At 37.1% G+C, this 25,516-nt stretch overlaps 1 protein-coding gene across 2 annotated transcripts in view; it reads right to left on the bottom strand.

Annotated features, from left to right (window-relative positions):
• Positions 1 to 4,404: 4,404 nt before the first annotated feature.
• LOC121313332 (RNA polymerase II subunit A C-terminal domain phosphatase-like) overlaps positions 4,405 to 25,516 on the bottom strand; it is a 143,427-nt gene continuing 122,315 nt past the window's right edge. For both annotated transcript variants that reach the window (XM_041245741.1, XM_041245742.1), the window contains exons 13-14: positions 18,331 to 18,483; positions 4,405 to 4,569 (exon numbers count right to left, since the gene is read on the bottom strand). In XM_041245741.1, the coding sequence (XP_041101675.1) occupies positions 4,539 to 4,569; positions 18,331 to 18,483 (184 nt within the window). In that variant the 3' untranslated portion in view covers positions 4,405 to 4,538. The remainder of the gene's footprint in view (positions 4,570 to 18,330; positions 18,484 to 25,516) is intronic.

Below are 25,516 nucleotides of genomic sequence, written 5' to 3'. Positions count from 1 at the left end.
CAATCAAGCCATTTGGTAATCTAGTCTAAGAACATTTGTCCACATCACAAAATCACCAAACAATTAGCAGTAACTCCCTTATAAAAGTTTACCACAGTGCTTTTGCTCTGTATTTTATGTAGTTTTACCATGCTTTCCTGTGGTTATACTATGCACTGACCATGGTTTACCTCAGTTTGCCATGTTTATTAACATGATTTACAATGCTTCACTACTCTTTACAAACCTTGCCTATGCTTTACCATGCATTTTACTCTGCTTTATAACAGCTATACTTTTACTATGGTAAACTTTTATAAGGGCTGCTTTGTCAAGATTGATTATACACAGCTGTAAAATTACTATTGTTTTGAGATTTAGCTTTTATCCCCTAAATCCCTGGTTTAGAAAGATACAGGGTATTACTGCTTTTGACTGAGTAGCCCTCTTCCGTGTGGTTGCGTGTATCTGCTGCTGAGTGACAGGCAGGAGATCGAGACGGAGGTTAAAATTCCTATATCCCGCAGCGAACAGGATTTATTTACATATCAACACACTGAACAGCTCACGTGACACTACCAGCAATGGCAACACACGGAGCACATATAACACAGTGTACGAAAACTTTGATAGGATCTACAATATCTGGACTAATCTTCTCTGTTCAATAATAAACTAACGTTGCTGAAGAGCTTGATCATGGCGGATATGTGACGGGCGGGTACGCGACGGATTACTGTATTTAAATATTGTACATACACCAGATGTCGTGGTTCTATACCGGATGGGATCAATAATTATAATTACGGAAAATGCTTTTTTTCTTCAATATAAAACAATAGCAAAATCTTATACAGAATACAAAGAATGCCTGTAATAGGTTCTGATAAATGTCTTTGAATCTTTAAACTGTGCTCTGCATGGGCCACATTTTTCTTTTGTGTTACCTTAGAGCTGCTATTTACTTTTGCTGTCAACATTATTTCAAGCTGTGTGCTTCCTCTATGGCTCAGTTTTACTCTTAAAAAAAAGACTTCACTGTGGTAATAGGTAATCTGTATAGATGTATGATGAGGTAACACACATGATAGCCCATGGAATTACAAGGTTGGTTAGCATATACCATTGCAACTACCTATTGTCCCTTAGTGCAGAAGCATTGTCAATGGGATATATATATATATATAGTGAGATAGCAGGGAGGGGGTTAAAATCCTTTCCTGCTAAAAACCATGTGAGAATGCACATTTGGGTGTTACGGGGTTTAATTGTTTTATTGTTTAGTTATCCCCTGCACCTGGTGGTAATTGTAAATTAGAGCCAGGTGCAGGGTATTTAAGAGAGGCAGTCAGTTTGTTCCAGGCTGCTGCTGAGAGAAGAGCCCGACCGTGTGAGTGAGCAGTTGTATCGAGGTATTGTGTGAGGGTGTGTTTTTAAATGTTTCTGGTAGGTAAACAGTTTAGCCATCCTGCGTGATAGTTAGGTTCCTGTTTATGTTTATTTAGTGCAAATAGGAGCTAGGTGTTTGTTTTGTTTAATTTTGTGTGTATGAAAAGTGCGTGTGAGCGCTGATCAGTACAATCCTGTGTGTTGGGTCGTGATTTAGAAGGGAGAAGAACCCGTGAGAGCCTGTGAGATATAAGCAAAAAGGTGACTATATATATATATATATATATATATATATATTATATATATATATATATATATATATATATATATATATATATATATAACTAAAAAAACTTTGCATTCTCAAAGTATACATTCCAATTAGAGAGATCTGGAACACCCCTAATTAAATAAAACATTAACACTTCAAGTGAACATAAAACAGTTAAACGCAACATGTAAAATGTTGGTTCCATGTTTCATGAGCAGAAATAAGATCCCAAAAATTTTCCATAGGCACAAAAAGCTTATTTCTTTAAAATTTTGTGCACAAATTTGTTTACATCCCTGTTAGTGAGCATTTCTCCTTTGCCAAGATAATCCATCCACCTGGCAGGTGTTGCATATCAAGAAGCTGATTAAACAGCATGATTATTACACAGGTGCACCTTGTGCTGGGGACAATAAAAGGCCACTCTGAAATGTGCAGTTTTGTCACACAACACAATGCCACAGATGTCTCAAGTTTTGAGGGAGCATGCAATTGGCATGCTGACTGCAGGAATGTCTACCAGAGCTGTTGCCAGAGAATTGAATGTCCATTTCTCCTCCATAAGCCGCCTTCAATGTTGTTTTAGAGAATTTGGCATTACGTCCAACCGCCCTCACAACCGCAGACCACGTGTAACCACACCAGCCCAGGACCTCCACATCCGGCTTCTTTACTTGCAGGATCGTTCAAGACCAGCCACCCGGACAGCTGATGAAACTGTGGATTTGCACAACGGAAGAATTTCTGCACAAACTGTCAGAAACCGTCTCAGGGAAGCTCATCTGCGTGCTCGTCGTCCTCACCAGGGTCTTGATCTGACTGCAGTTCGGCATCGTAACCGACTTCAGTGGACAAATGCTCACCTACGATGGCCACTGGCACGCTGGAGAAGTGTGCTCTTCATGAATGAATCCCGGTTTCAACTGTACTGGGCAGATGGCAGACAGCGTGTATGCCTTGTGTAGGTGAGCGGTTTGCTGATGTCAATGTTGTGAACAGAGTGCCCCATGGTAGCAATGGGGTTATGGTATGGGCAGGCATAAGCTATGGAGAACAAACACAATTGCATTTTATCGATGGCAATTTGAATGCACAGAGATACCGTGACAAGATCCTGAGGCTCATTGTCGTGCCATTCATCTGCCGCCATCATCATGCTGAAACATGAAGTGATGCATGGCCCCATGTCACAAGGATCTGTACACAATTCCTGGAAGCTGAAAATGTCCCAGTTCTTCCATGGTCTGCATACTCACCAGACATGTCACCCACTGAGCATGTTTGGGATGCTCTGGATCGACGTATACGACAGCGTGTTCCAGTTCCTGCCAATATCCAGCAACTTCGCACAGCCATTGAAGAGGAGTGGGACAACATTCCACAGGCCACAATCAACAGCCTGATCAACTCGGTGTGAAGGAGATGTGTCGTGCTGCACGAGGCAAATGGTGGTCACACAAGATACTGACTGGTTTTCTGATCCATGCCCCTACCTTTTTTTATCAAGGTATCTGTGACCAACAGATGCATATCTGTATTCCCAGTCAAGTGAAATCCATAGATTAGGGCCTAATGAATTTAGTCAATTGAACTGTAACTCAGTAAAATCTTTGAAATTGTTGCATGTTGCATTTATATTTTTGTTCAGTATAATTGATAATGCAGTTAAGGGGTCTGTGGCAGGGTGATTGCCCTGCACAATGGGGAATTAGTGTTGGTGTAATTTGTATGTGGAAATGGTTTTGATGTGTGTCTTTTTGGAGTTAATTTGAGTGATTGAATTATTGTTTACTGATGGGCGCTCAATTGAGATATGCTGCCTGCTAGGCTTGGTTGATGGGAAGGGCAGCAAGTGATTGGCTGTGCTGGTCCTTAATCAGTAGGTGGGCAGGTCTTGACCGAGTATCTGTCGATTTAAAAACATCTGGTGGAGATGGCTGGGGGCGATTGCAACGCTATGTTACCGAGGGGAGCGGTGCATATTCGAGAGGAGAGCGTCAGCTCTGCAGGAATGACAGCTATGCAACCCTGAAGCTGCAAGCGGTGCTTGTGAAGGCAATGCCCAGCCAAGGTGGTATGAAGCAGCAGGAGTCGTCGTATGAATATTGGCTCATCAGTAGGTTTGTTTAGGGGATAGTGATCCCATGTAATGTATAGCGAGGGTTACGTAGTGGAGCCGGTTCCTGGAGCAGGACCCCCCGTTTATAAGGCTAGTGTTCACCCTGTATGGCACCTTTTATTTGTAGTTTTTGTAGTGTGTTTTATTTATTTTTTGTACAACTTGCTGTATGTGTCCTCTGTGCGTTACCATGGCTGGTAAAGTCACATGACCACCTTTATTTACTTTGTTTTTATGAATAATTCCAACGCGCCTGTGCTGGCGTTTTCAACTCCACTCCCAGGTGTCTCTATTGCTTAAACACACGTGACACGAGCACCCTGTAACAGGGTCATTTTACTGTAATCATTTAGTACTTATTGTGCTGCATTACTGGATAGTACTGTAGTTCATTTTTTTTATTATTAATTAAAGTATATAGTGGTTATACGTTTTACAAGCTAGTTTTATACAGCAAAAATGATATCACTCCTGAAAACAATTTCTACATTGTGATATAGTAGTGTAAACTTTCGCTAACCCAAATCCTGGTTATCTGAATTAACCTGTAACCTCAACCACAGAATCACAATGAAAGGCATGTCGATAGCAATTGTAGATAACAAACTTCAAGTTCTTAAAGTCTGTGATAAGTGTGTCTCTATTTTTTTATTCAAAGGGTTATTATTGATGTGTGATAAAACATACATATAAAAAACATAAAACACAGACTAGACAAGGCATTTTTAGTATGGCACAAACTATGATCAGCGCGGGTCCCAGCTGTTTCCGGAGTCCACTTTACGTCTTTCTCCCATGGCTAGTACAAGTTCTTGAGTAACACAAAAAAAAAAAAAAAAACATTATTATTATTATTATACTGTATTACGTACACTAACTACATAGTAATTGTTATTTAATACATGGTCTGTAACTGAAAGCGTGTAGTTATCTACTTACTCACTCAGACGAACAACTCGCATTTAAAATGCAATCTCATGGCAACACAGAACAAAGAATGCTAATACAGGAACACTGTATACAATCAAAAGCAAACACACATTTCCAAACAAATACCAAGTCCAGTTACTCGGGGATTGCATTTAAAAAGAGTAAATTAACGAGCAAGCAATTTTACTTTAATCCTATGTTGCATGGCATGAAACAAAAAAAAAAACTCAATGTATTATTATCCAGCTTAACTGTCCAGTATTTCAGACAAAAGCTTAAATAAAAAACATACACAAATAATAAAGAATATGTTATTATAAACTTTATTATCATAAAACATACACTACCTTGACCATCTAAAATCCAGTGCAATAAATCATAAGGTAATGTGGTTCAAGTTTGATGACAAATGAAACACTAGCTTTCAAGAACTCAAACGTCTATTATCCTGATGCAAGTGGAAATTTAAAAAAAAGAGCGTATGGAGCTGTCACGCTCTATCAGATTGGAAAAGGAGGTGGAATGAAAGCCCCCAGTTCCACAGATGGTTTACATGGAATGTCGAGATCATCTTCAGCCAAAAGGCAGGATTGGTACTGAGAGTAACCTTTGTCCTGGCCTCTGTGAAAATTAAGCAGGCTTTTGCTATGGAGAATGCCTGCATCTCACTCACCCACTTTGCGGCGATAGCAAGCAAAACTGCTTTTAGAGATAAAAAAAATTCAGCTCAGCTGAATGCATGGACTCAAATGGAGGCTTCCTGAGTGCATTAAGCATCACAGCTAGCCTCTAAAGAGGAACAATGTTTTTCATAGGCGGCAGTGAGCTCCTGAGAAGACCGAGTCAATTTTGACAGCGAGCTGAAATAGCTGCCAGATAAACCTTTAACATGGAAGGAGATTTCCTCTCGTCAAAAAAGTCCTGCTCAAATTGCAGTACAACTGCCATGGGACAGGTTGAACCCATGAGACAGACACCATGTCTGAAAAACACCCCACTTTAACCCACACTAAAAATGCATGGTCAACACTCTGGCATTCTGCAGGGTATCAGAGACCTTATTAGAAAGCTCCAGAAGGCTCAAAATGCATTGAAGCCCTCAGAATAAAACTTCTTGTGAGCAAGAGAACCGTGATGTGCACAGCTTGTCAGTTCTTTCTGTCAAAATAAGCAAAGATTAAAACACAGTACATGTACATTTATAACATGTCTTTCATTTTTCTCATATAACACAATTAATTGTGTTTTCTTGTTTACTGTTAGCTAACATAATTTCATAAACCATAATCAATTTAAACAACTCAGTGGATTCATTTAAAATGTTACATTTAAATGTACAGTATAATGAATAAACTCTGATGCTAGTGCTTTCTTATTCATCAAAATGCAATATGCTGCACCTGTCACTGTGAGTGATTCCCTTTATTCCCAAGCTTTCTTTGCTCATGACTGTTTGATGATGATGAAGGAGTTGTTCTTTTGATTAATATACTAAGCATTCATTCAAGCACATCTCATTGGAAGATTAAGCTTTTAATAGCACCCAAGGAGGTAATGCGCAAGCACGGTGGAGCGAGACTGTGTTATGCAGGAGTCATCATTTCAGCTCGGGAAGGCTCCTATGTGGTACTCTATATCAATAACCAGCTGGGATCCATAAACCATAAGAGTTTCATTTGCTTTGACAGGCAGCGTGCTGCTGCTGCTATCGATAATGTTCAGGGCTAAACTGTTTCTAGATCACAGTACTTAGGCACACCTACAAACAACTGTTAGCAGCACTTCACAACACTTCAACATGTTCAGTATGCTAAATGTATAGAGTATTTATTTATGTGTTTACTTATAATATATGGTCAAGAACTATAATTGCATCTCAGCCCATGCAAAAAAATCTTTTTTTAAATGTATTTATTTTAATTTAGTCATTGCCAATGGTTTTTTACCCCGGTTTTCTTCCCAATAACACACACAGTATATTATATATAATTTAATCCTGGTTCACCACTGACTCTGGATATGGAGACTGAAACATGTGTCCTCTGAAAGGTGTTCTTGCCAATTCGTCATTTTTTGTACTGTGGATCCACCAGACCTACAGTGATGGAGGACAACACAGATCTGAATGGCACCACTGAAGACCTGCAGGTGACCTATCAGCCACAGGGGTTGTTGGTGTGTGGTGAACTGTGGATTGCCCTAAGCCCTCCCTACCTAGGGGGCGCTCTGCCAATTGTATGCTGCCCCCTAGGAACCCCTGGTCACAGTCGATAATGATGTAGCCTGGATTTGAACATGTGATCTCCAGGCTATAGTGTGCATCCTGCACTCCACGCGGAGTGCCTCTGCTGGGTGTGCCACTCGGTACCCCCCAAAAAGTCATAATTAAGTGATGTTATGCCACAAAGTCATAATTAAGCATTGTGACGAACAATCTCCTTTTTATGACTTCCCCCAGCTACTTTTTTTGCAATTCTATGTACCGCTGACTGCTGTTTTTATTATTAAAATTATTCCAAGCACTGAAAATGTCAGGCCATTTTGAAATTCAATCATTGGAGAATAAGGAAAAAAAGAAAAAAAAAAAACCCACAGCAAACAAAACTCCTTTCATTATAAACCTTGTGAAAAAAAATATACCTACAACTAGAGAAACTAGAGACAGGGATTCATTTGTGATGTTTTACTGGATTTTAAAATTAAAAACCTATTCATTTTCACAAATGTTGTGCAATCCATAAAGTATTAAAAAAAAAAAAATGGGGCTGAAGTGAATTACTTTAGTTTAGATTAGGGTTTGTTAGTTTCCTTATGAGCTGAAATGAACATAAGTGTAGATATTTCCTGTAAAATTCCATAATAAAAATAATAATAACCCTCCCCCCCACAAATAATCATATTGTAAAACCTGAGTTTCTCATATAGTAAACTCTGAGAGATTTAATTTTTTCAATATACAATATCATCCATAGCTATAAAAACACTCAAGGGTATATAAAGTAAAGCTAAAATAAACTTTTAAAATTCTTGGACAAATCTTTTGGTTAGAAGCCTTTCTCAATGTCTCTCTGAAGTTTTTCAATAAACAAGAATGAGAGGCACCTTGAGTTAGCAGCCACATGTTAAGTCCTTGTGGTTTCACTGTATTTTAGCACACATTTAAAAAATATATCATGCAGCTGTATGTCCCAAAAATGTATTACAGACAGAGAAAACATTTCAACTCAACTCTAGCAAGAGAATCATTAACAGCTGACACCAATATCCTCCTCCATCCATTCCAGCACACATAAGCAGCTGTATCTGTGATTGACGAGCATGCTAATTGGTTAGAACGTTATTTCCGATACCATTGACACAGTTCTGAATAACTCTCTTTTGCTGTTGGTCTTTCCATACCCCTTGGGTGTGTGTGTGCGTTTGCAGTTAAAAAGTGTTTTTGCAAATGGCTGTGCATTCCAAAACAACATCAGTGGTGTAATGACATTTCAGAGCAAACAAGTTTTCTAGGAAATCATATTGCAATAAAAACAAAATACTACCTGGCAAAATATCTCTTTTTAGAAACCTTTTTTTTTTTTTTTTTTTTACTGGAAATGTAAAACGCTGTTAGGTGTACACTGTGATAACAACTCTGCCAGGAGCTTATTTAATATATACCAGAGCAAAAATGCTAACTGCTGTGGTCTGACCGTTTATGTATATATTGTTTACACCATTTTATTTGTATCTTGGACCAAATAGAGCTTTGCCATTATGTTGTTGCTCTAGTTACTTGCAGTACATGATGTGGATGCAGCTACTCAAAACCTGGGATTTTGCTGTGTTCCTGGAAGGCTTACTAAAACCGTAAGATAATCCAGGAAACATGTGGAAACACTGCAGACAAGTCCAAATAGTTTGTGGGAACCAAATCCTGTGATGCATTTATACCACATTTAAACTGGAATAGCAGCAGGCAGCTTAAGGTATAAACCCACGTGTAATGAGTAAGGAAACACAATGTGAATCCTAGAGACTATGCGATGAAGCAGTGGGGCAGGATACAAGCCTGCATAAAATATGCAGTCCTTTGGTGGAGGGATCAATGTTAAGAAATATTGCAGTGAAGACTGACTTGCAGGTTTTAGTACCGAGTGTTATGTTTTGATCAGTATCTGATTATTTAGCAGAAAACTGCTAAAACTTGGAATACTTAGGTTGTGTATTTGTTATTTGATCATACCATAACAGTTTTCTTTAATTTGAATTCTTCATAATACCAGCAAAAGCTTATAATTCAATTACCAGGCCCATTTTGTCAGGTGTCACAGAAATGGAATAGCTAAAAGCAGCTGCAACACTTAAAGAGCCACATGGTGCAGATTTGAGATCACAGTTACTGTATCTTACATAATGTATTCTTCTTTATGTTAAGAATGACTTTATTTCAGTGTTATTCTGGTAAGTTTTTAAAACTCAGATGTTTAAAACATCTCAGAAGCTCTCAGATATATGTTCTCTAAGTATAGCTAGCAGGTCAGTGTTACTATTAAGCAGACTTTATAAGGCTTCTAGTATAGGGTTATAGGACAGCAAACATCTGTGCAAGTGGCTAATATCAGTACGAGCAGAAGTGAACAGGAGGAGGCTGAAAGCCCAGGTCTGTGTACAGGCTGTGAGTGCCGATATAACCAATACACAGATTCTTTATTATTAATAAACAAGTTAAAAATCCAGCTACATTTGTTTTCTAATCATTACCAATGCTTATTTAGTCAATTTAAAATTTCAATGACGCGGGAAAAGGTTGTTGAAGAGAATACCGTTAAGTGGCTGAGGTACAATTATGATGTTATCATTTTGAACGGACTTTGCAGTTAAATATGATTGTTTAAAGCAGGTGAAGTCAACAGTGCTGATGTGGTGAATACAGCACGATAAAAACATCATAAAGAAGGTTTCTCTGTTATGCGTCTTGGAATACAGAAGGCAAAATGTGTGCTGATTGGCTGAAAGCTCCTGAGCAGTGTATAAGTGTATGTGTGATATATATATATATATATATATACACACACACACACACACACACACATCCAAACACATATAGTACCGTGAAAAAGTATTTGCCCCCTGTCTGATTTTCTGCATTTTTCTGACACTGAATGTTATCTAATCTTCAACCAAAATCTAATATTAGATAAAAGGGACCCTGAGTAAACAAATAACACAACAACTTGATAAGTATTTCACTTATTTATTAAGAAAGTTTTGCCACACCCAATGCCCCCATGTGAAAAAGTAATTGTCCCCTTAGACTCAATAACTGGTTACGCCACCTTTAGCAGCAATAACTGCAAACAAACACTTCCTGTAGTTACTTATCAGTCTCTCACAGCTTCGTGGAGGAATTTTTTCCCAGTCCTTCATGCAGAACTGCTTCAACTCAGTGACATTTGTGGGTTTTTGAGCATAAACTGCTCGTTTCAGGTCCTGCCACAACATCTCAATGGGGTTTAGGTCTGGACTTTGACTAGACCATTTCAAAACTTTAAATTTCTTGATCTTCAACCATTCTGATGCAGCTTGTATGTTTCGGATCATTGTCCTGCTGCATGACCCAGCAGCGCTTCAGCTTCAGCTCACAGATGGATGACCTGATATTTTCCTGTAGAATTCTCTGATACAGAGCAGAATTCATGGTTCCTTCAATGATGGCAAGTCATCCAGGTGCTGATGCAGCAAAGCATGCCCAAATCATGACACTGCCACCACCATGCTTGACCGTTGGTATGAGGGCCTTACTGTGGAATGCAGTGTTTGGTTTTTGCCAGACATAATGGGGCCCATGTTGGCCAAAAAGTTCCACTTTTGACTCATCTGTCCATAAAACATTGTTCCAGAACTCTTGAGGATCATCCAGGTGCTTTTTGGCAAAGTTGAGATATACGACCATTCATGTTTCTTAGTGAGCAGTCGTTTCTGCCTTGCTACTCTGCCATGAAACCCATTTTTGCCCAGTGTCTTTCTGATGGTTGAGTCATGAACACTGACCTTAGCCAAGGTGAGACAGGCCTGCAGATCCCTGGATGTTGTTCTAGGGTTCTTTGCGACTTCCTGGACAATTTTACGTCTTACTCTTGGAGAGATTTTGGCAGGGTGGCCACTCCTAGGAAGATTCACTACTGTCCCAAACTTTCTCCATTGGATAATATGGCTCTGACTGTGGTTTGGTGGAGCCCCAGAGCCTTAGAAATGACTTTGTACCCCTTTCCAGACTGATTGGCATCAACAACTTTTTTTCGTAGGTCTTCAAGAATTTCTTTTGATCGTGGCACGATGTGCTTCTAGAACCTGTGTGCTGACAACTTCACTCTGAGGGTAAGGGTCGAAGTTAGTCAGATTTATATTGGGCAGGGCTGGCCCAAATCAGGCCTAATTGTTAACCAAAGTATTCAAACTGCTGACCTTAGATCCCTTTAATTGGGATGAGTTAACTAGGAGGGCAATAACTTTTTCACACCCGAAGATTGCATGTTTGATTACCATGCACACCAAACAAATGAAAGAAGCACCAAACTTTAGTGTCATTTTTTCTCTCAGACTCCCTCTATATACTACTACAACCCACAAAAGATCTGACCAAATTCAATGTGAAAAATGTGCAAAAATGCAGAAAATCAGATAGGGGGCAAATACTTTTTCACGGCACTATATATATATATATATATATATATATATATATATATATATATATATATATATATATATATATATATATATATATAAAGTTGTTTGATCAATGTTACAATTAATGAAATTATCAGATTAAAAAAGTATTCATACCCTTTGTAATTGCAAACCTAAATTTGCTCAGGTGCAATATATTACCTCAACAAGTCACAGAATTTGTTGATGGACTCCACCTGTGTAAGAAATTAGTGGATCACCTGCTTTAAATTAATCTGTGAGGATAAATACCGCTCTCTCTGTATGGTCCCACAGTATGGTAGAGACTTCCAAAAGAAAGACTCAAAATGAAGACGAAAGAGCATTCTAAGTAAGTCAGGGATGTGATTACAGAGAAGCAAAAATCTGGGGAAGGGTACAAAACCATTTCAAAGGCATTGAACATTCCTCGGAGCTCAGTGCAGTCCATCATACAGAAGTGGGAAAAATACAAAACTACCACTACACTGCCTAGATCAGGCCGCCCCTCTAAACTTAGTTGCCGGACAAGAAGGGCACTTCTTAGGGTAGCTACTGTGAGCCAACTGTGACTCTGAATGAGCTACAGATGTCAGTGACTGCGATGGGTGATGATGTGCATGTATCAACAGTCTCCAAGCCATTCCACAAAAAAGGAATTTTTATGGGAGAGTGGCAAGGAGAGTGGCCCTGGCTGAAAAAAACCCATATCCTTGCCCGCAAAGAGTTCGCAAAATGCCATCTAGAAGATATTGCAATTATGTGGCAGAACGTCTTGTGGTCTGATGAGACTAAAGTGGAACTTTTTGGCCTGAACACTAAGAGGTATGTGTGGCACAAATCAAACACTGCACACCAGCCACGTAACACCATCCCCACCGTAAAGTATGGCGGTGGTAGCATCATGTCATGGGGATGCTTTTCAGCAGCAGGGACTGGTAATATTGTCAGGATTGATGGGAGGATGAATGGCGCCACAGTACAGAGAAATCCTGGATAAAAAAACCTGAGCCCCTCTGCCAAAAAACTTAAACTGCAGAAGAAGTTTGTCTTTCAACAGGACAACGATCCAAAGCACACTGCCAGAGCAACACTGGAGTGGCTTAAAATGAAGAAAACAGATGTCTTTGAGTGGCCCAGTCAGAGTCCTGACCATAATCCCATCAAAAATCTGGGCAATACCTCAATATTGCTGTCCATCACTGTTCCCCAACTAACTTGACACAGCTTGAGCAATTTTGCAAGGAGCAATGGGCAAATACGCCATCACGGTGTGAAAAGTTAAAAGACTTATCCGAAAAGACTACTGGCTGTAATAGCTGCCAGAGGTGGTTCAACCAAGTACTGACCCAGGGGGATGAATACTTAAAAAATTACAACATTTCAGTTTTTTAATTTTTACTATTTTATTGTTTACTATTTTGTTTCTTTTTGAGGGGGACTCTGTGAAGAAAAATGTGTGACTCACAAATAAAAATTCACCAATCTAATGCATCAAAATCCCAGGCTGTGAGACTCTTAAATGTGAAAAAAGGGATGGGGGCCGAATACTTTTTCAAGGCACTGTACATATACACTGCACTGTTTACTTTTATTTCTACACAGCTGAAAGGCTTTTGCCTGGAACATCCTGAAAAAAAAAAAATGTTTTACTCATTGAAACCTTTTCTGTACATCCAAAAGAAAAGCATGAAATTGTTTTAATTTTTTAGCATTGGTTTTAAGAATTTGCACCGGAAGTTAATATTATGTGTAAAATATTTTGCAATCTTATTCTAATCAGGAATAATGCATAATGCAGGAATAGAGATATGAGTCATGTCAGACGTCAGTGTTGACATTTGCAGGTTTGGTTCTAACCTCTTCTCTGTGTGGAGAGCTTTATAGAATTAAAATATGTGGTTGCAATGTGTTAAGGAATTCCATACACTCAACCAGAAGCTACAGATCAACATTTCAACTACTGCCTTTTACGTGTGAATTGCCAGTGACACATTACACATGACTGACTTATTAGCTGAACTAAACAATTATAAGGGTAACAATGAAAACAGCTCCATGGTTAATTAATGTTAGGAAAACAGACATCCAAATAGCTAAGACTTCCTTATACCTTTTTCCTACCCATTAGTTTTGGATGTGACATCTTTTTACAGATATTTTCAGAATTTTACTAAAGCAGTGTAAACGTCTCAAAAAGAGAATGATTTTATATTGTATATTGGATAAATTTGTGAATATAAAAAGTACCTAACAAACAAAAAGGACAGAGCTTTAACAAACAAGAGCAGCAGATATTGATCTCAATGTTTAGGTTTTGTTTTCTCACAATATTGCTTCACTGAGCTTATACGCAAAATACCCTATCACCTTTAATATTTCTTTAATGATATATATTGACTAATGTACACTACAAAGGAGGTATGGTTATATCTTTATATAGTTTTTTTTTCAGAATAACTAATTTTATTACTTTTAATAAAGCAATTTTTTTTACAATTTTTTTTTTTTTTTGTGGCTAAATGCTAGCATCTCCCAACTCTCAACCAAAATTAATGCTATTTTGAATTTGAAAGGTTCGATTTCTTCTTAATTATAATAAGTCAGTCTTCAGGTCATTTCGATCAAAATGTATTCAGGAAATAAGTAAATTAAATGTGATAAATTGATATGATCTCAACCAAATCAGTGATCTCACACACAGGCCTCAGTTGATGGTGTTCTGAGCTGGCATCAGTGTAGATGTAGTTTTATGAGCTGCCATGGCGACAGAGATTGTGTTTCTTACCAATAGCAAAGCTGACCCCACTCCGATAGAAGGTCGAGTTCTGACTACATGGTGACATTTTAAGCAGAAGTACAACTTGCATGTTTGGTTTTACCAGACAGGCTTGTGGTTTTACAATAGAAATGAGGAAAGCAAAACAATCTTGTGACAGACAATGATGAGACCCAAGGTTATACAAGTTCATCTTGGTATTGTTAAATCAGCTTGCTTATCTCGGCACACGTGGGTGGGGGTTTGTCTACGTGCAGTTACAGAGCTACAAGGTCAGGGCAATGTTTGGCAGTAGATTTGAAAAGCCTTACAATAAACACAGGAAAATCACACAATGTTCAGAGTTTCAATGACTTCTCGCATCTTTACCATTTAAAAGAGGCACATAAAATGACGACAATTTATATAAAACCTTACAAATTCATAATGTCTAATGCATAGCATTGCACTGATATATAGTTTACTGGATGTTATATACCACTGGTTTGAAATTGCATCTTGCAATTCTGCAATAGTATAAAAGCTAACTTTACTTTCCCTAACTCCGATTAATATAAATTAATCATGTTGATGGTGTAATTTAGCCTAGTATACATAAAGTTATTAAACTTTTAATATAATGCCAATTTAACCCTGTAGGGCAGAATCATATAGATTATGTTGTGTCTCACCAAACCCAGATCATAAATACAAATGATAATGATAAAAATGTGAAGAAACAAGCTACTTCACAATTATACAAGCAGCATACTGTATATACAGTGGCTTGCAAAAGTATTCAGACCCCTGACCAATTTTCTCATATTACTGAATTACAAATGGTACACTGAAATTTCATTCTGTTTAATATTTTATTTTTAAACACTGAAACTCAGAATCAATTATTGTAAGGTGACATTGGTTTTATGTTGGGAAATATTTTTAAGAAAAATAAAAAACTGAAATATCTTGCTTGCATAAGTATTCAACCCCTGTGCTGTGGAAGCTCCCAGTTTGCACCGATGAAAGAAATTGCCCTAACAAGGACACAATTACCTTACCATTGGCTTCCACCTGTGAACCATTAAAGTTGCTGTCACATTTTCTGGATAAAAACCCCACTGTTGAAGGATCATTGGTAAGGCTGTGAATCTGAAGGAAAATGAAGACCAAAGAGCATTCTACAGAAGTTAGAGATAAAGTAATACAAATGCATAGATTAGGGGAAGGGTACAAAATAATATCCAAGTGTTTGGATATCCCAGTGAGCACAGTTGGATCAATAATCAGGAAGTGGAAGCTGCATCACACCACCCAGGCACTGCCAAGAAAAGGCCATCCCTCAAAACTCAGCACTCAAACAAGAAGGACTTGTGAGAGAAGCCACAGAGAGGCCAACAATCACTTTGAAGGAGCTACAGAGTTCAGTGGCTGGGAGTGGAGTAATGGTGCACCAGTCAACCATATCAAGAGCTCTGCATAACACTGGCCTGTATGGGAGGGTGGCAAGAAAGAAGCCGTTACTCAAAAAGTACCATCTGAAAACGCGTCTGGAGTTTGCCAGAAAGCATGAGAGTGACCCAGCTGCGATGTGGGAAAAGGTTTTGTGGTCAGATGAGACCAAGATAGAGCTTTTTGGCCAAAACTCAAAGCGCTATGTGTGGCGCAAACCTAACACTGCCTATGCCTCAAGACACACCATCCCTACAGTGAAGTATGGTGGTGGCAGCATCATGCTGTGGGGATGCTTCTCATCAGCAGGGACTGGGCATCTTGTTACAATTGAAGGAAGAATAGATGGAGCAAAATACAGGAAAATACTGCAAGAGAATCTGCTTCAGTCCACTAAAAAACTGAAGCTTGGGAGGAAATTCACCTTTCAGCAGGACAATGATCCCAAGTACAAGGCCAAAGCAACATTGGAGTGGCTCAAGAACAAAAAGGTGAATGTCCTACAGTGGCCCAGTCAAAGTCCTGATCTCAATCCCATTGAGAATCTGTGGCACTATTTGAAAATTGCGGTCCACAAGCGTCGTCCAACCAACCTGAACAACCTGGAGCAAATCTGCCAAGAATGGGCCAAAATCACTCTGACACTGTGTGCAAAGCTGGTACATACTTACCCCAAAAGACTTAAAGCTGGTATTGCAGCAAAAGGTGGCTCTACCAAATATTAATGTGTGGGGGTTGAATACTTATGCAAGCAAGATATTTCAGTTTTTTATTTTTCTTAAAAATATTTCCCAACATAAAACCAATGTCACCTTACAATAATTGATTTTGAGTTTAAGTGTTTTAAAATAAAATATCGAACAGAACGAAATTTCAATGTACCATTTGTAATTCAGTAATATGAGAGAATTGGTCAGGGGTCTGAATACTTTTGCACGCCACTGTATGTGTCAACATATTTCAATTGTCAGTTGAAGTGTAGGCAATACAAACCTTAACAGTAAAGTCTACCTCATCAACAACTTCAATAATCATATTATAAGTCAAAACTGTAGCCCAATAGGAACTTCAGGCAAGTACACAAATATTTCTAAATGGAGAAAGCATCAGTTGTACAGTAGTTTTACTATTATTGCCCACACACTATAGCCATTCTTTTGCAAATTAAGCATAGTTTCTCTTCTTATTTCACACAGGTAATATAATTTGCAAAACTGGTTTAGAACATTATCTTTTCCTCGTTATCCATGAATGTACCCTTTGGCTACAGTTGTCATGATTGTAACATTATTGTGCTCCTGGGTTTAAGATCTCCTGGTTTGTCATTCACAACTCTCGCTAACCTGAACTGATTTATACAAAGCATGCTATCATAATGACATGCATGCTGAGGGCTACAGATTGATGAAATGGAAGTATTAAAAGCATAAAACAAAAACTATACAAGTCATTTTCAGCGTGGTGTAGAACACAATCTGTACACTGATCACATCACAAATCTGCATAGTCCCTGTACTTAAATTTGTGTAGTTCACATATCAGTTCACTGTTGTACAAGCTGCTGCAGCTTTCATTGGTACTTAATCATGTCTAATGATTTAAATCATTTGAACGTAGTGGTCCAGCTGCAATCATCTGTTAGTGTTAAGAAATCACAGCAAAGAACCACAATCTGTTATTATGTTTTGGTCTTTAAAGATTTCGGCTGGTGGAATGTGCCTCACCTGTGCACTGATATACTTCTATTTGATTTATTTTTCAGTAACCTCAACATAACACCCACAATCTGCTTCATAACCTTAAGCAAGACGTGAATACAAACAGAATTCTGACAGCACTTACAAAATGAATCTTTATTAAGTGAAAAAAATTATTCCTACAGGTCAAATATGAAATAGAATATACAAAAACTTTACATCAATCATTCAAAACAAAACAACAACAAAAGAAAAACACCAAACTACCATTTCATTTAATTTCTGTTTGTCTTGAGATAACAAATGGATGAAAAAAAAAACAATCATGGCAGTTAGGACTGCACAGTATCCCGTGCTGAAAATCCCACATTGCAGAAGAAAAACAGTTAAAATCGAAACACTGCTCTCTCCCAAAGAACCAAACTATTTTGAAAATATACTAGATATTAAAACCATGAAAATAGTGATTCAGAGAAGAAATACAAGATAGACAAGAGGAAACCTTAAATCCAGTCAACAGTCTCTATAATTTTGTTTTTCACTTAACAATCTATGTTATTTAATTGTCTTTATTAATTTGTTTAAGGTTGACAAACTCAGTTCAGACCAAAGTGATCAGGCTAATAAGTGTGTCTTTTTTAACCAAGCCTAGAAAACTAAATATACTTCAAAATTCACTGGTTTAAATCTTTAACTCAAACCTTTGAATACAGTACCATTTGTGAAACAATGCTGAGGTTACCTAATGTAAACTGATCAGCAAAAAAACTAATTGGAAACTTGGAAGGGTATAGAAGCCCCAGTTTAAACTCTTTGGCAAAGCTTACTTTTATATAAAAAAACAAACAAACATGTTTTGTTTCTATCTTATTTCACAATAAAACATTTAAAACATGTTTGGTTATTTATTTATTTTACTTAAAAAAAAAAAAAAAAAAAAAAAAAAAAAGCAATATTCCCTGATCTAGCAGTGGAACTCTACACAATCACAAACACACACACACTCACTCACACTGCTGACTTCCCACACACACAGTGCTGGCATTACATGAAGTCATTGAGTTCGGCGTCAAGTGCTGCAGCCATTTCGTCCGCCTCGGAGCTGCTGCCCTCTTCGTCTTCATTACTCGACTCCTTGCTTGAATCCCTACTGGAATTCCCATCTTGGCCCCCAGCCTCCTCTAATTTGCGTTTATGGCCCCTTTAAAACACAAAAAACCCACATTTTTATTTTTCAATTTTAGCAGGAAAAAAATCTTATGGTTTTAATAGATTAACATTAATGTTTTGTTAATGGTCTGGAGTTAAATGTCAATGGGCTTGCTCCTTTTCAAAGTTTATTTTTTAGGGTCTCACATAATACCATAATAAATTACTTACCATGTAGAATACATAGTTTACTGGGGTCCTTCATTGGAAAACTATGAAACCTTTTCATTATACAACAGGTTTTACCACTTTCAGTTTATGAGTCGTTTTTGACCAGCTGAGCTGACAACATGCAGTGACTAAATGGGGTGGAGCCGAAGTGCCCATTACTGAGATCCATTTCATTTGCCATGATTTTCCTTGGAAATCTCTGCCCTAGCACATTTGTTCAGCAGCTGGTCAGAAGCAAAGAATACATTGAACATGATTTCATTAAATAGCAAAGAACCTGCAACTTCTTGCATAATTAACAGGTTTCCTAATATTTCAATAAAGAACTTGAGTCGTCTCAAATGAATAAACGTTGAAAAGGCACACGCGTAACTATAACAAAAAAGTCAGTACTCTCTTTCAGTGCTAAGTAACTTTACAGAAAGACTACCCTAAGGCTACACGCGAGGTGGTTCAGAGACAGCACTGAACTGTCTAACTGCCTGTGTGAAATGGCGTGGATTGAAAGTATACCGGACATGTTGGGTCTTTTTGTCGTCCGTGTTACACGTTTAGATTATTATTATTTTTTTTTAAATACAATGGCTGATCAAGAATGAGATAGTAATTGAAGTCTGGAGGAAGTTAACAAGGTGGTAAAGTCACAAATAGAAGGGATGATGCAAGGTGCTGTAATTTACGGGCGAACTACTGACATGATGAGTGAGCGTGGATACAACCGTACCAAAAATGCCATCATTTTATTACTGGCAGAGGTCCTAAACAGATGAAGCACTTTGAACTGTTCAGTAGAATCTGTAGGAAACTAAAAACGAACAACAGACACAACAGCTTGTGTCTATGTATTGTACGGCCTTTCTGCTGGAGAACACATGATATTAAGTCAGAAAAACTGGATCTTGACTGCTCAAACCTTGTAAGTAACATAATGTTTTTTCTATTGTCACAAGCTGCGATTATAGAATTTTGTTTTATTGATATTACTACTGTTAACATTACATTACTGTTCACGTTGCTTATGTATACAGATTTTTTTGTGGAACACGGGTAGGATGAATGCCGGGATGAATATGGGTTTTATGATGAAAACCTGAAAGCACTAAATACAATGAGGGGGGAAAAAAAAATGTTATAAACTTTTTCATGGATTGATGTTGGTCTGTGAAAATGTGTTACACTTACCAAAATAAAAAGGCTTTTAAAACGACCAAATTTCCATTGGGGTTTTTATTTATTTATTTATTTATAAATTTTATTTATTTTTTTTATGTATTACTATGCAGGACAGCCACTATAAGATCGCTACCTTTATTAAAAATGTGCAGGAATGAATCTACCGGTTAATCAACTAATGCCAATTAAAATTTTTAATTGAGAGGACAAAGCGAGTACAGGGAAATTTACAGTGCACTGCAGTATCTGTTCTTTTAATTAGATTGTATTTCGCCTTCTTTGCAATAAAATATGCGACCTACATTGTGTCTGAAGCTCCTGCAATTTGACAATGAACAGGTTGCTACATTGTGTAATAGAACTGAAAATCAAAAGCAAACATTTTGTTTGGTTTCCGTTGCCATGAAAACGATCTGTTGACTGACAGGTTTGTCTCTGTGAAAGGGTTATGACAGTATTATACCAGCACAGACTGCACAATTTCGTGCTCTGTGAACGGGTATTTTAAATCGTTTAAACATCTCTGAGACGGCTCGGTAGCGGCATTTGTGTATGAAAGGGGTATTAGACCTCTATAGAAGTCTGTCTAAAAATGATGAATTAATTTGTCATGGTTTTAGATTAAGCTTCATAGCAACGTTAAGGGTCTTATTTTAGCGCTGAGATGGGATTAAGGATAATAACATGCTGTTTTTTTTCTTACAACTGTTAAACTTTGTTTCCAAATTCATATGAGCATTAAAAAAAACAAAACAAAACAAGAACATGCAAACACTTTGCACTGCATATTGCCTGGGGAGTTCAGAAACAGAATATGTTGGTAGCCAGTAACACATATCAATCATAATTTTAGAAAGACTTTCAAAATATACGTTTCCTGGGAAGAGAGGAATCAAGTCTTGAAATCCAGGAGGCCGACTGGTAGTAATTACTATAATGAAAAAAGTTTTGAAATTTGTAAAAAAAAAAAAAGGCATTGGCAGGGAAGCAGAGCGATTGGCTCTCTGAGTGTAAGAGCAGCTCTGCAGCATACAATGCCAAATCAAACGGGTGGGGACTCATTTGCATGTTAGCATCAGATTTAGCTGGAAAAGTAAACATTTATTTTGTGAAAAAGAAGACCTATTTTTTCAGATTTAATTGCTGAACGTTTTTAAGACTTCTGTTGTTACATAAACTTTGAATTGCCAAGTGTAAACAAAATATTTAAATTCATGGATTTATTTGTTAGAAAAACAGATTTAACGTGTCAGCTAAATCTTGACAAGTGTAAAAAAAAAAAAAAAAGATTTACAGACTGATTTAAATGTGGCAATTAGTGATACGCGATTTCAACATTTATGAATTATATTTGAAAGTACAAATTTCAAAACATTTAAGATTGTGTTAACATTTATGTATTTAGCTAAATCTGGACTTTCTCTGGTTAAATCTTGGAAAAATATAATACGCGATTTACATTAAATCTGAAATAAAAATATAAAGTTCTAACATTAAGATTGTAAAATTACACAGATATATATATATATATATATATATTCCTTCCTGGTTTCCATCAGAAGAAATACCGAGCCAGTTTCAACTGAAGTTGTTACTGAATACATTCCTCAATGAAACTGGATATTCTGGAGGCCTGAGTAATGTGGTCTCAACCAAGAGGTATTAGTCTACATGTACTGTACACTACATCATCCAGCCACCAGACAATTCATCAGAACTGGAATCCTGTGAAAAGTTGGCATCCAGTAGCATTGTAACAGATAAGGCTTTACATATTTGATAGTCTTATGCAGGAGTAAGCCAACTTCAAAAACCAGGATTTGTGGGAAAATATGATTTTTGTTATTGCTGTTGTATAGTATGCTTATGTGTTTTTGGCTGCATGCGCACCGGGTCTGTTTTAAATGGACTCGATCTGGTTCGTTCAGTTTGTCACACTGATCTGAGAGTAAAGGGGCTGAGTTTGGATGCAAGCTAAAGTTAGTTTCTTTTGGTCTTTTTCCATTTTTTTTCCCCAGGACCAAGTCTGTTAATGCAGTTTTCAAGTGCACTCGGTTCGTTTACTATATCCTGCAAGGCATATTGAAAGATGGCAGCTATTGATGCATTGCTCCAGTTTTTAATATAGCATGTTTTAGATTCTTACATATTGCTATGGAAGAAAGCATTTGGGAGCACTTCGCTAATTTAATGAATACATTTATTGAATGTCTACAGTAGGAGAATGCAGTTTACGCAATTCTGCACGGTTCTCCTAATCTTGGCATTAAACAAATTCATTTGAGAAGAGACAATATAGTTTACCATTTTTGTCCAGTTCGGCTTGGATTTTGTTGTCTGACCAAACTTTCTATCAGAACTTTAATTTCTTGCACTGTCCATGTAGTTTAGGATTACCAGATTTCCAGTGTTTTTTTTTTTCACTAACGCTGTAGCAACTTTGAAGCTGTTAACAAAAATAACAGTATATAAAATAACACACTAGTAGTTTAAAAATTAAACATCTGGGGAATTTATTGCAAATCACAAAACTCATTACTTTCTTTATATAGTCATCTGGTCAAAATATGCTAAAATGTACAAAAAGCTAGATTTAAAAAATAGTTCAGCTATTGCAATTAATTATTAAAACAAATAATCCATAAGATTGTTATTTTATTTTTTGAATAACGCTAACACACAACCTAAAAAAATGAAGTGACAAAAAAAAAAAAACTCAAATTTCCCAGGACGTCTAGTAACCCTAATGTAGATCCCCTGATATTTTTTGTTTTTTGCGCTACTTGTTTCCTCAGAATATGAACTAAACCGCAAGATGTTTACTTCCTAGTCAGGTTAACTTGTTTAGTTTGTTTCCTGTGTAAAAAGACCGAGTCCAGATCTTGTTCACATTGAGGTCTTTTACTATGGTAAAAGACCACCGTGTGAACACTGCAGTTTACTATGGTAAAAGACAACCGTGTAAACACTGCAGTTTACTATGGTAAAAGAAAACCGTGTGAACACTGCAGTTTACTATGGTAAAAGAAAACCGTGTAAACACTGCAGTTTACTATGGTAAAAGACCACCGTGTGAACACTGCAGTTTACTATGGTAAAAGACAACCGTGTAAACACTGCAGTTTACTATGGTAAAAGAAAACCGTGTGAACACTGCAGTTTACTATGGTAAAAGACCACCGTGTGAACACTACAGTTTACTATGGTAAAAGACCACCGTGTGAACACTGCAGTTTACTATGGTAAAAGACCACCGTGTGAACACTGCAGTTTACTATGGTAAAAGAAAACCGTGTGAACACTGCAGTTTACTATGGTAAAAGACAACCGTGTAAACACTGCAGTTTACTATGGTAAAAGAAAACCGTGTGAACACTGCAGTTTATTATGGTAAAAGACAACCGTGTAAACACTGCAGTTTACTATGGTAAAAGACAACCGTGTAAACACTGCAGTTTACTATGGTAAAAGACCACCGTGTGAACACTGCAGTTTACTATGGTAAAAGAAAACCGTGTGAACACTGCAGTTTACTATGGTAAAAGACAACCGTGTGAACACTGCAGTTTACTATGGTAAAAGACAACCGTGTGAACACTGCAGTTTACTATGGTAAAAGACAACCGTGTGAACACTGCAGTTTACTATGGTAAAAGACCATCCTCATGGCAGCAATTTTATAACAAAGGATGAGTGTACTCCAGTTCAAACGCAATTTTTTTTTTTCTTTTTTTCAAAGCATGGAATAATTTTCTTTTCAAAGCATGAGAACATTAAAAAAAATGGTTTAATAGATTGATCATCAACTACAGTATGCAGTCAAAAAGTAACAAAAATATGGAGCTGGTGCAGTACATTAATTAACATATCCGGTCTGCCATGACGGCACTTTGAATCAGCGTCTTTGTTTTACAGATTTGATTTAATTGAATGCATTAATTCTAATAAAAAACAGACATCTTGAAAGGGAGAAGGTTAAATAAAAACCTAAGCATGTGGAAAGTCAAAAAAAAAAAAAAAAAAAAAAAAAGCACTACTTTATCTTATCTCAATTATTTTGCCATGCTGGTGCAATACCCTGAAATACCTAGACACTCTCAAATACATACTCAATTATAAAACTGACAACACTGTTTTTAGAGGAACCAAATACAGTTTATTTGCCAGCTCTGGAACCAAGTACGTATGCCTTGTGACTTAACTATAGCGTACAGTCCCCAGCCAGTCTGAGGAGTAAAAAGAGAAAGGAAAACAAGTGCTGTGAAATGGTATGTGACACCCTGTGTTTAGAACACAGCCAATATTTACCACTCATGCGGTTTTACTAAAGGTTCTGAAATGTAGCTGTTATCTTTACTTTGAAATGCATCAGCCTAATTTAGCACAGGCATGGCCACCAGCACAGATTGTATTGGATTTCGCAAGAGTGTTTGAAGAAACAATGCCAACTCAGGTATCTTTTATATGACCAGTGGATGCAGCGAACCCAGAAAAGTGACAAATTAAATAGTTACTTTTTATGTTTTACTTGTTGCTTTTGCAATGGCACAAACTACTGTCTAATTTTATTGTTGGGAAGTCTACAACTAGGATTACAAGAGCCACATACAAAAGTGAACCAAACCTCATGTGATAGCTCTGTGAAACTATTTACTAAATGTTATTTGTGTGGAAGTTTCAAAAGTAATTGGTAGAAGTAGTTTATTTTAGTGGAAAAAATTGTTTATCCACGCAAGTCAAATAGCTGCTTTAAACGAAGGACTTTTTTAAATTTATGATTTTCAGTAACTAGTTTCATATCAGAGCTGGAATAAAGTATGGTAATATGTAATTTCAAGTCTAAAGAGTGATGACTTGAAGTCTGACTCCAATTTGAACTTATGCTAACCAGCCTGGACTTGGACTCTGTACAAAGGAGCTTCAAATCACCTTGTCCTGACTTATCATGGTGAGACTTTGTCTTGCTTATAGATGTAGGGTTGTACAGGGTTGGAGCCACCTATGTTCTTCACTGCAAATGTAGTGGAGATTAATTTTGAGAGTCTGTATCAAGATTCTGTTTAGGTGTATTTTACATTTTTTTTTTTTTTTTAATATACATTCAAAACTGCAAGTGTATGTTATATAACATACACGATAACATTCATTCAAAAAAAGACTAGAACAAAATGTTAAAAGGTATAAGAAAATTAGATTTTTATAACTGAAAAGGCCTTGCATTGTAAGATTAAATGTGCCACACTTTGATGTAGAGAACTGACATGCCAAGACACAGAACTCTATTCTAATCCCAAAAGTGCCAGCGCATAAATTATAAATCCAACACACTATACATGTTCATCATGTTTGCAGGAAAAAAAATGATATCATTCTTTGATAGGCTCCTGCCTCAAAACAGAATCAGAAGTAGGATTTCTGATTTTTGTACCCCCAATTGTTTACATTAAATCAAAATGTATTTTATCAGTTAGGTTACACATTTTGAATAAAACAACTCCTGAATGAAATAGTTCTATTCGCAGAAAGCACTGTGTGAATTTTCATGCTGTACTTCTCTAATTGGACAAGAATACATGCTTCTTTAGCACAGTTCAACACATTAATCTGAACTAAAGATCTTGATGTAAACTATGTCTGTGTACAATTATCGATCACCATCTTCATCAGCATTTCTGTGGTAA

This window comes from Polyodon spathula, chromosome 3 (assembly GCF_017654505.1).
Source record: "Polyodon spathula isolate WHYD16114869_AA chromosome 3, ASM1765450v1, whole genome shotgun sequence".
NCBI classification, from domain to species: domain Eukaryota; kingdom Metazoa; phylum Chordata; class Actinopteri; order Acipenseriformes; family Polyodontidae; genus Polyodon; species Polyodon spathula.
Note: the sequence above shows the minus strand (reverse complement) of the source record. Positions and strands in the feature narration are given on the sequence as shown.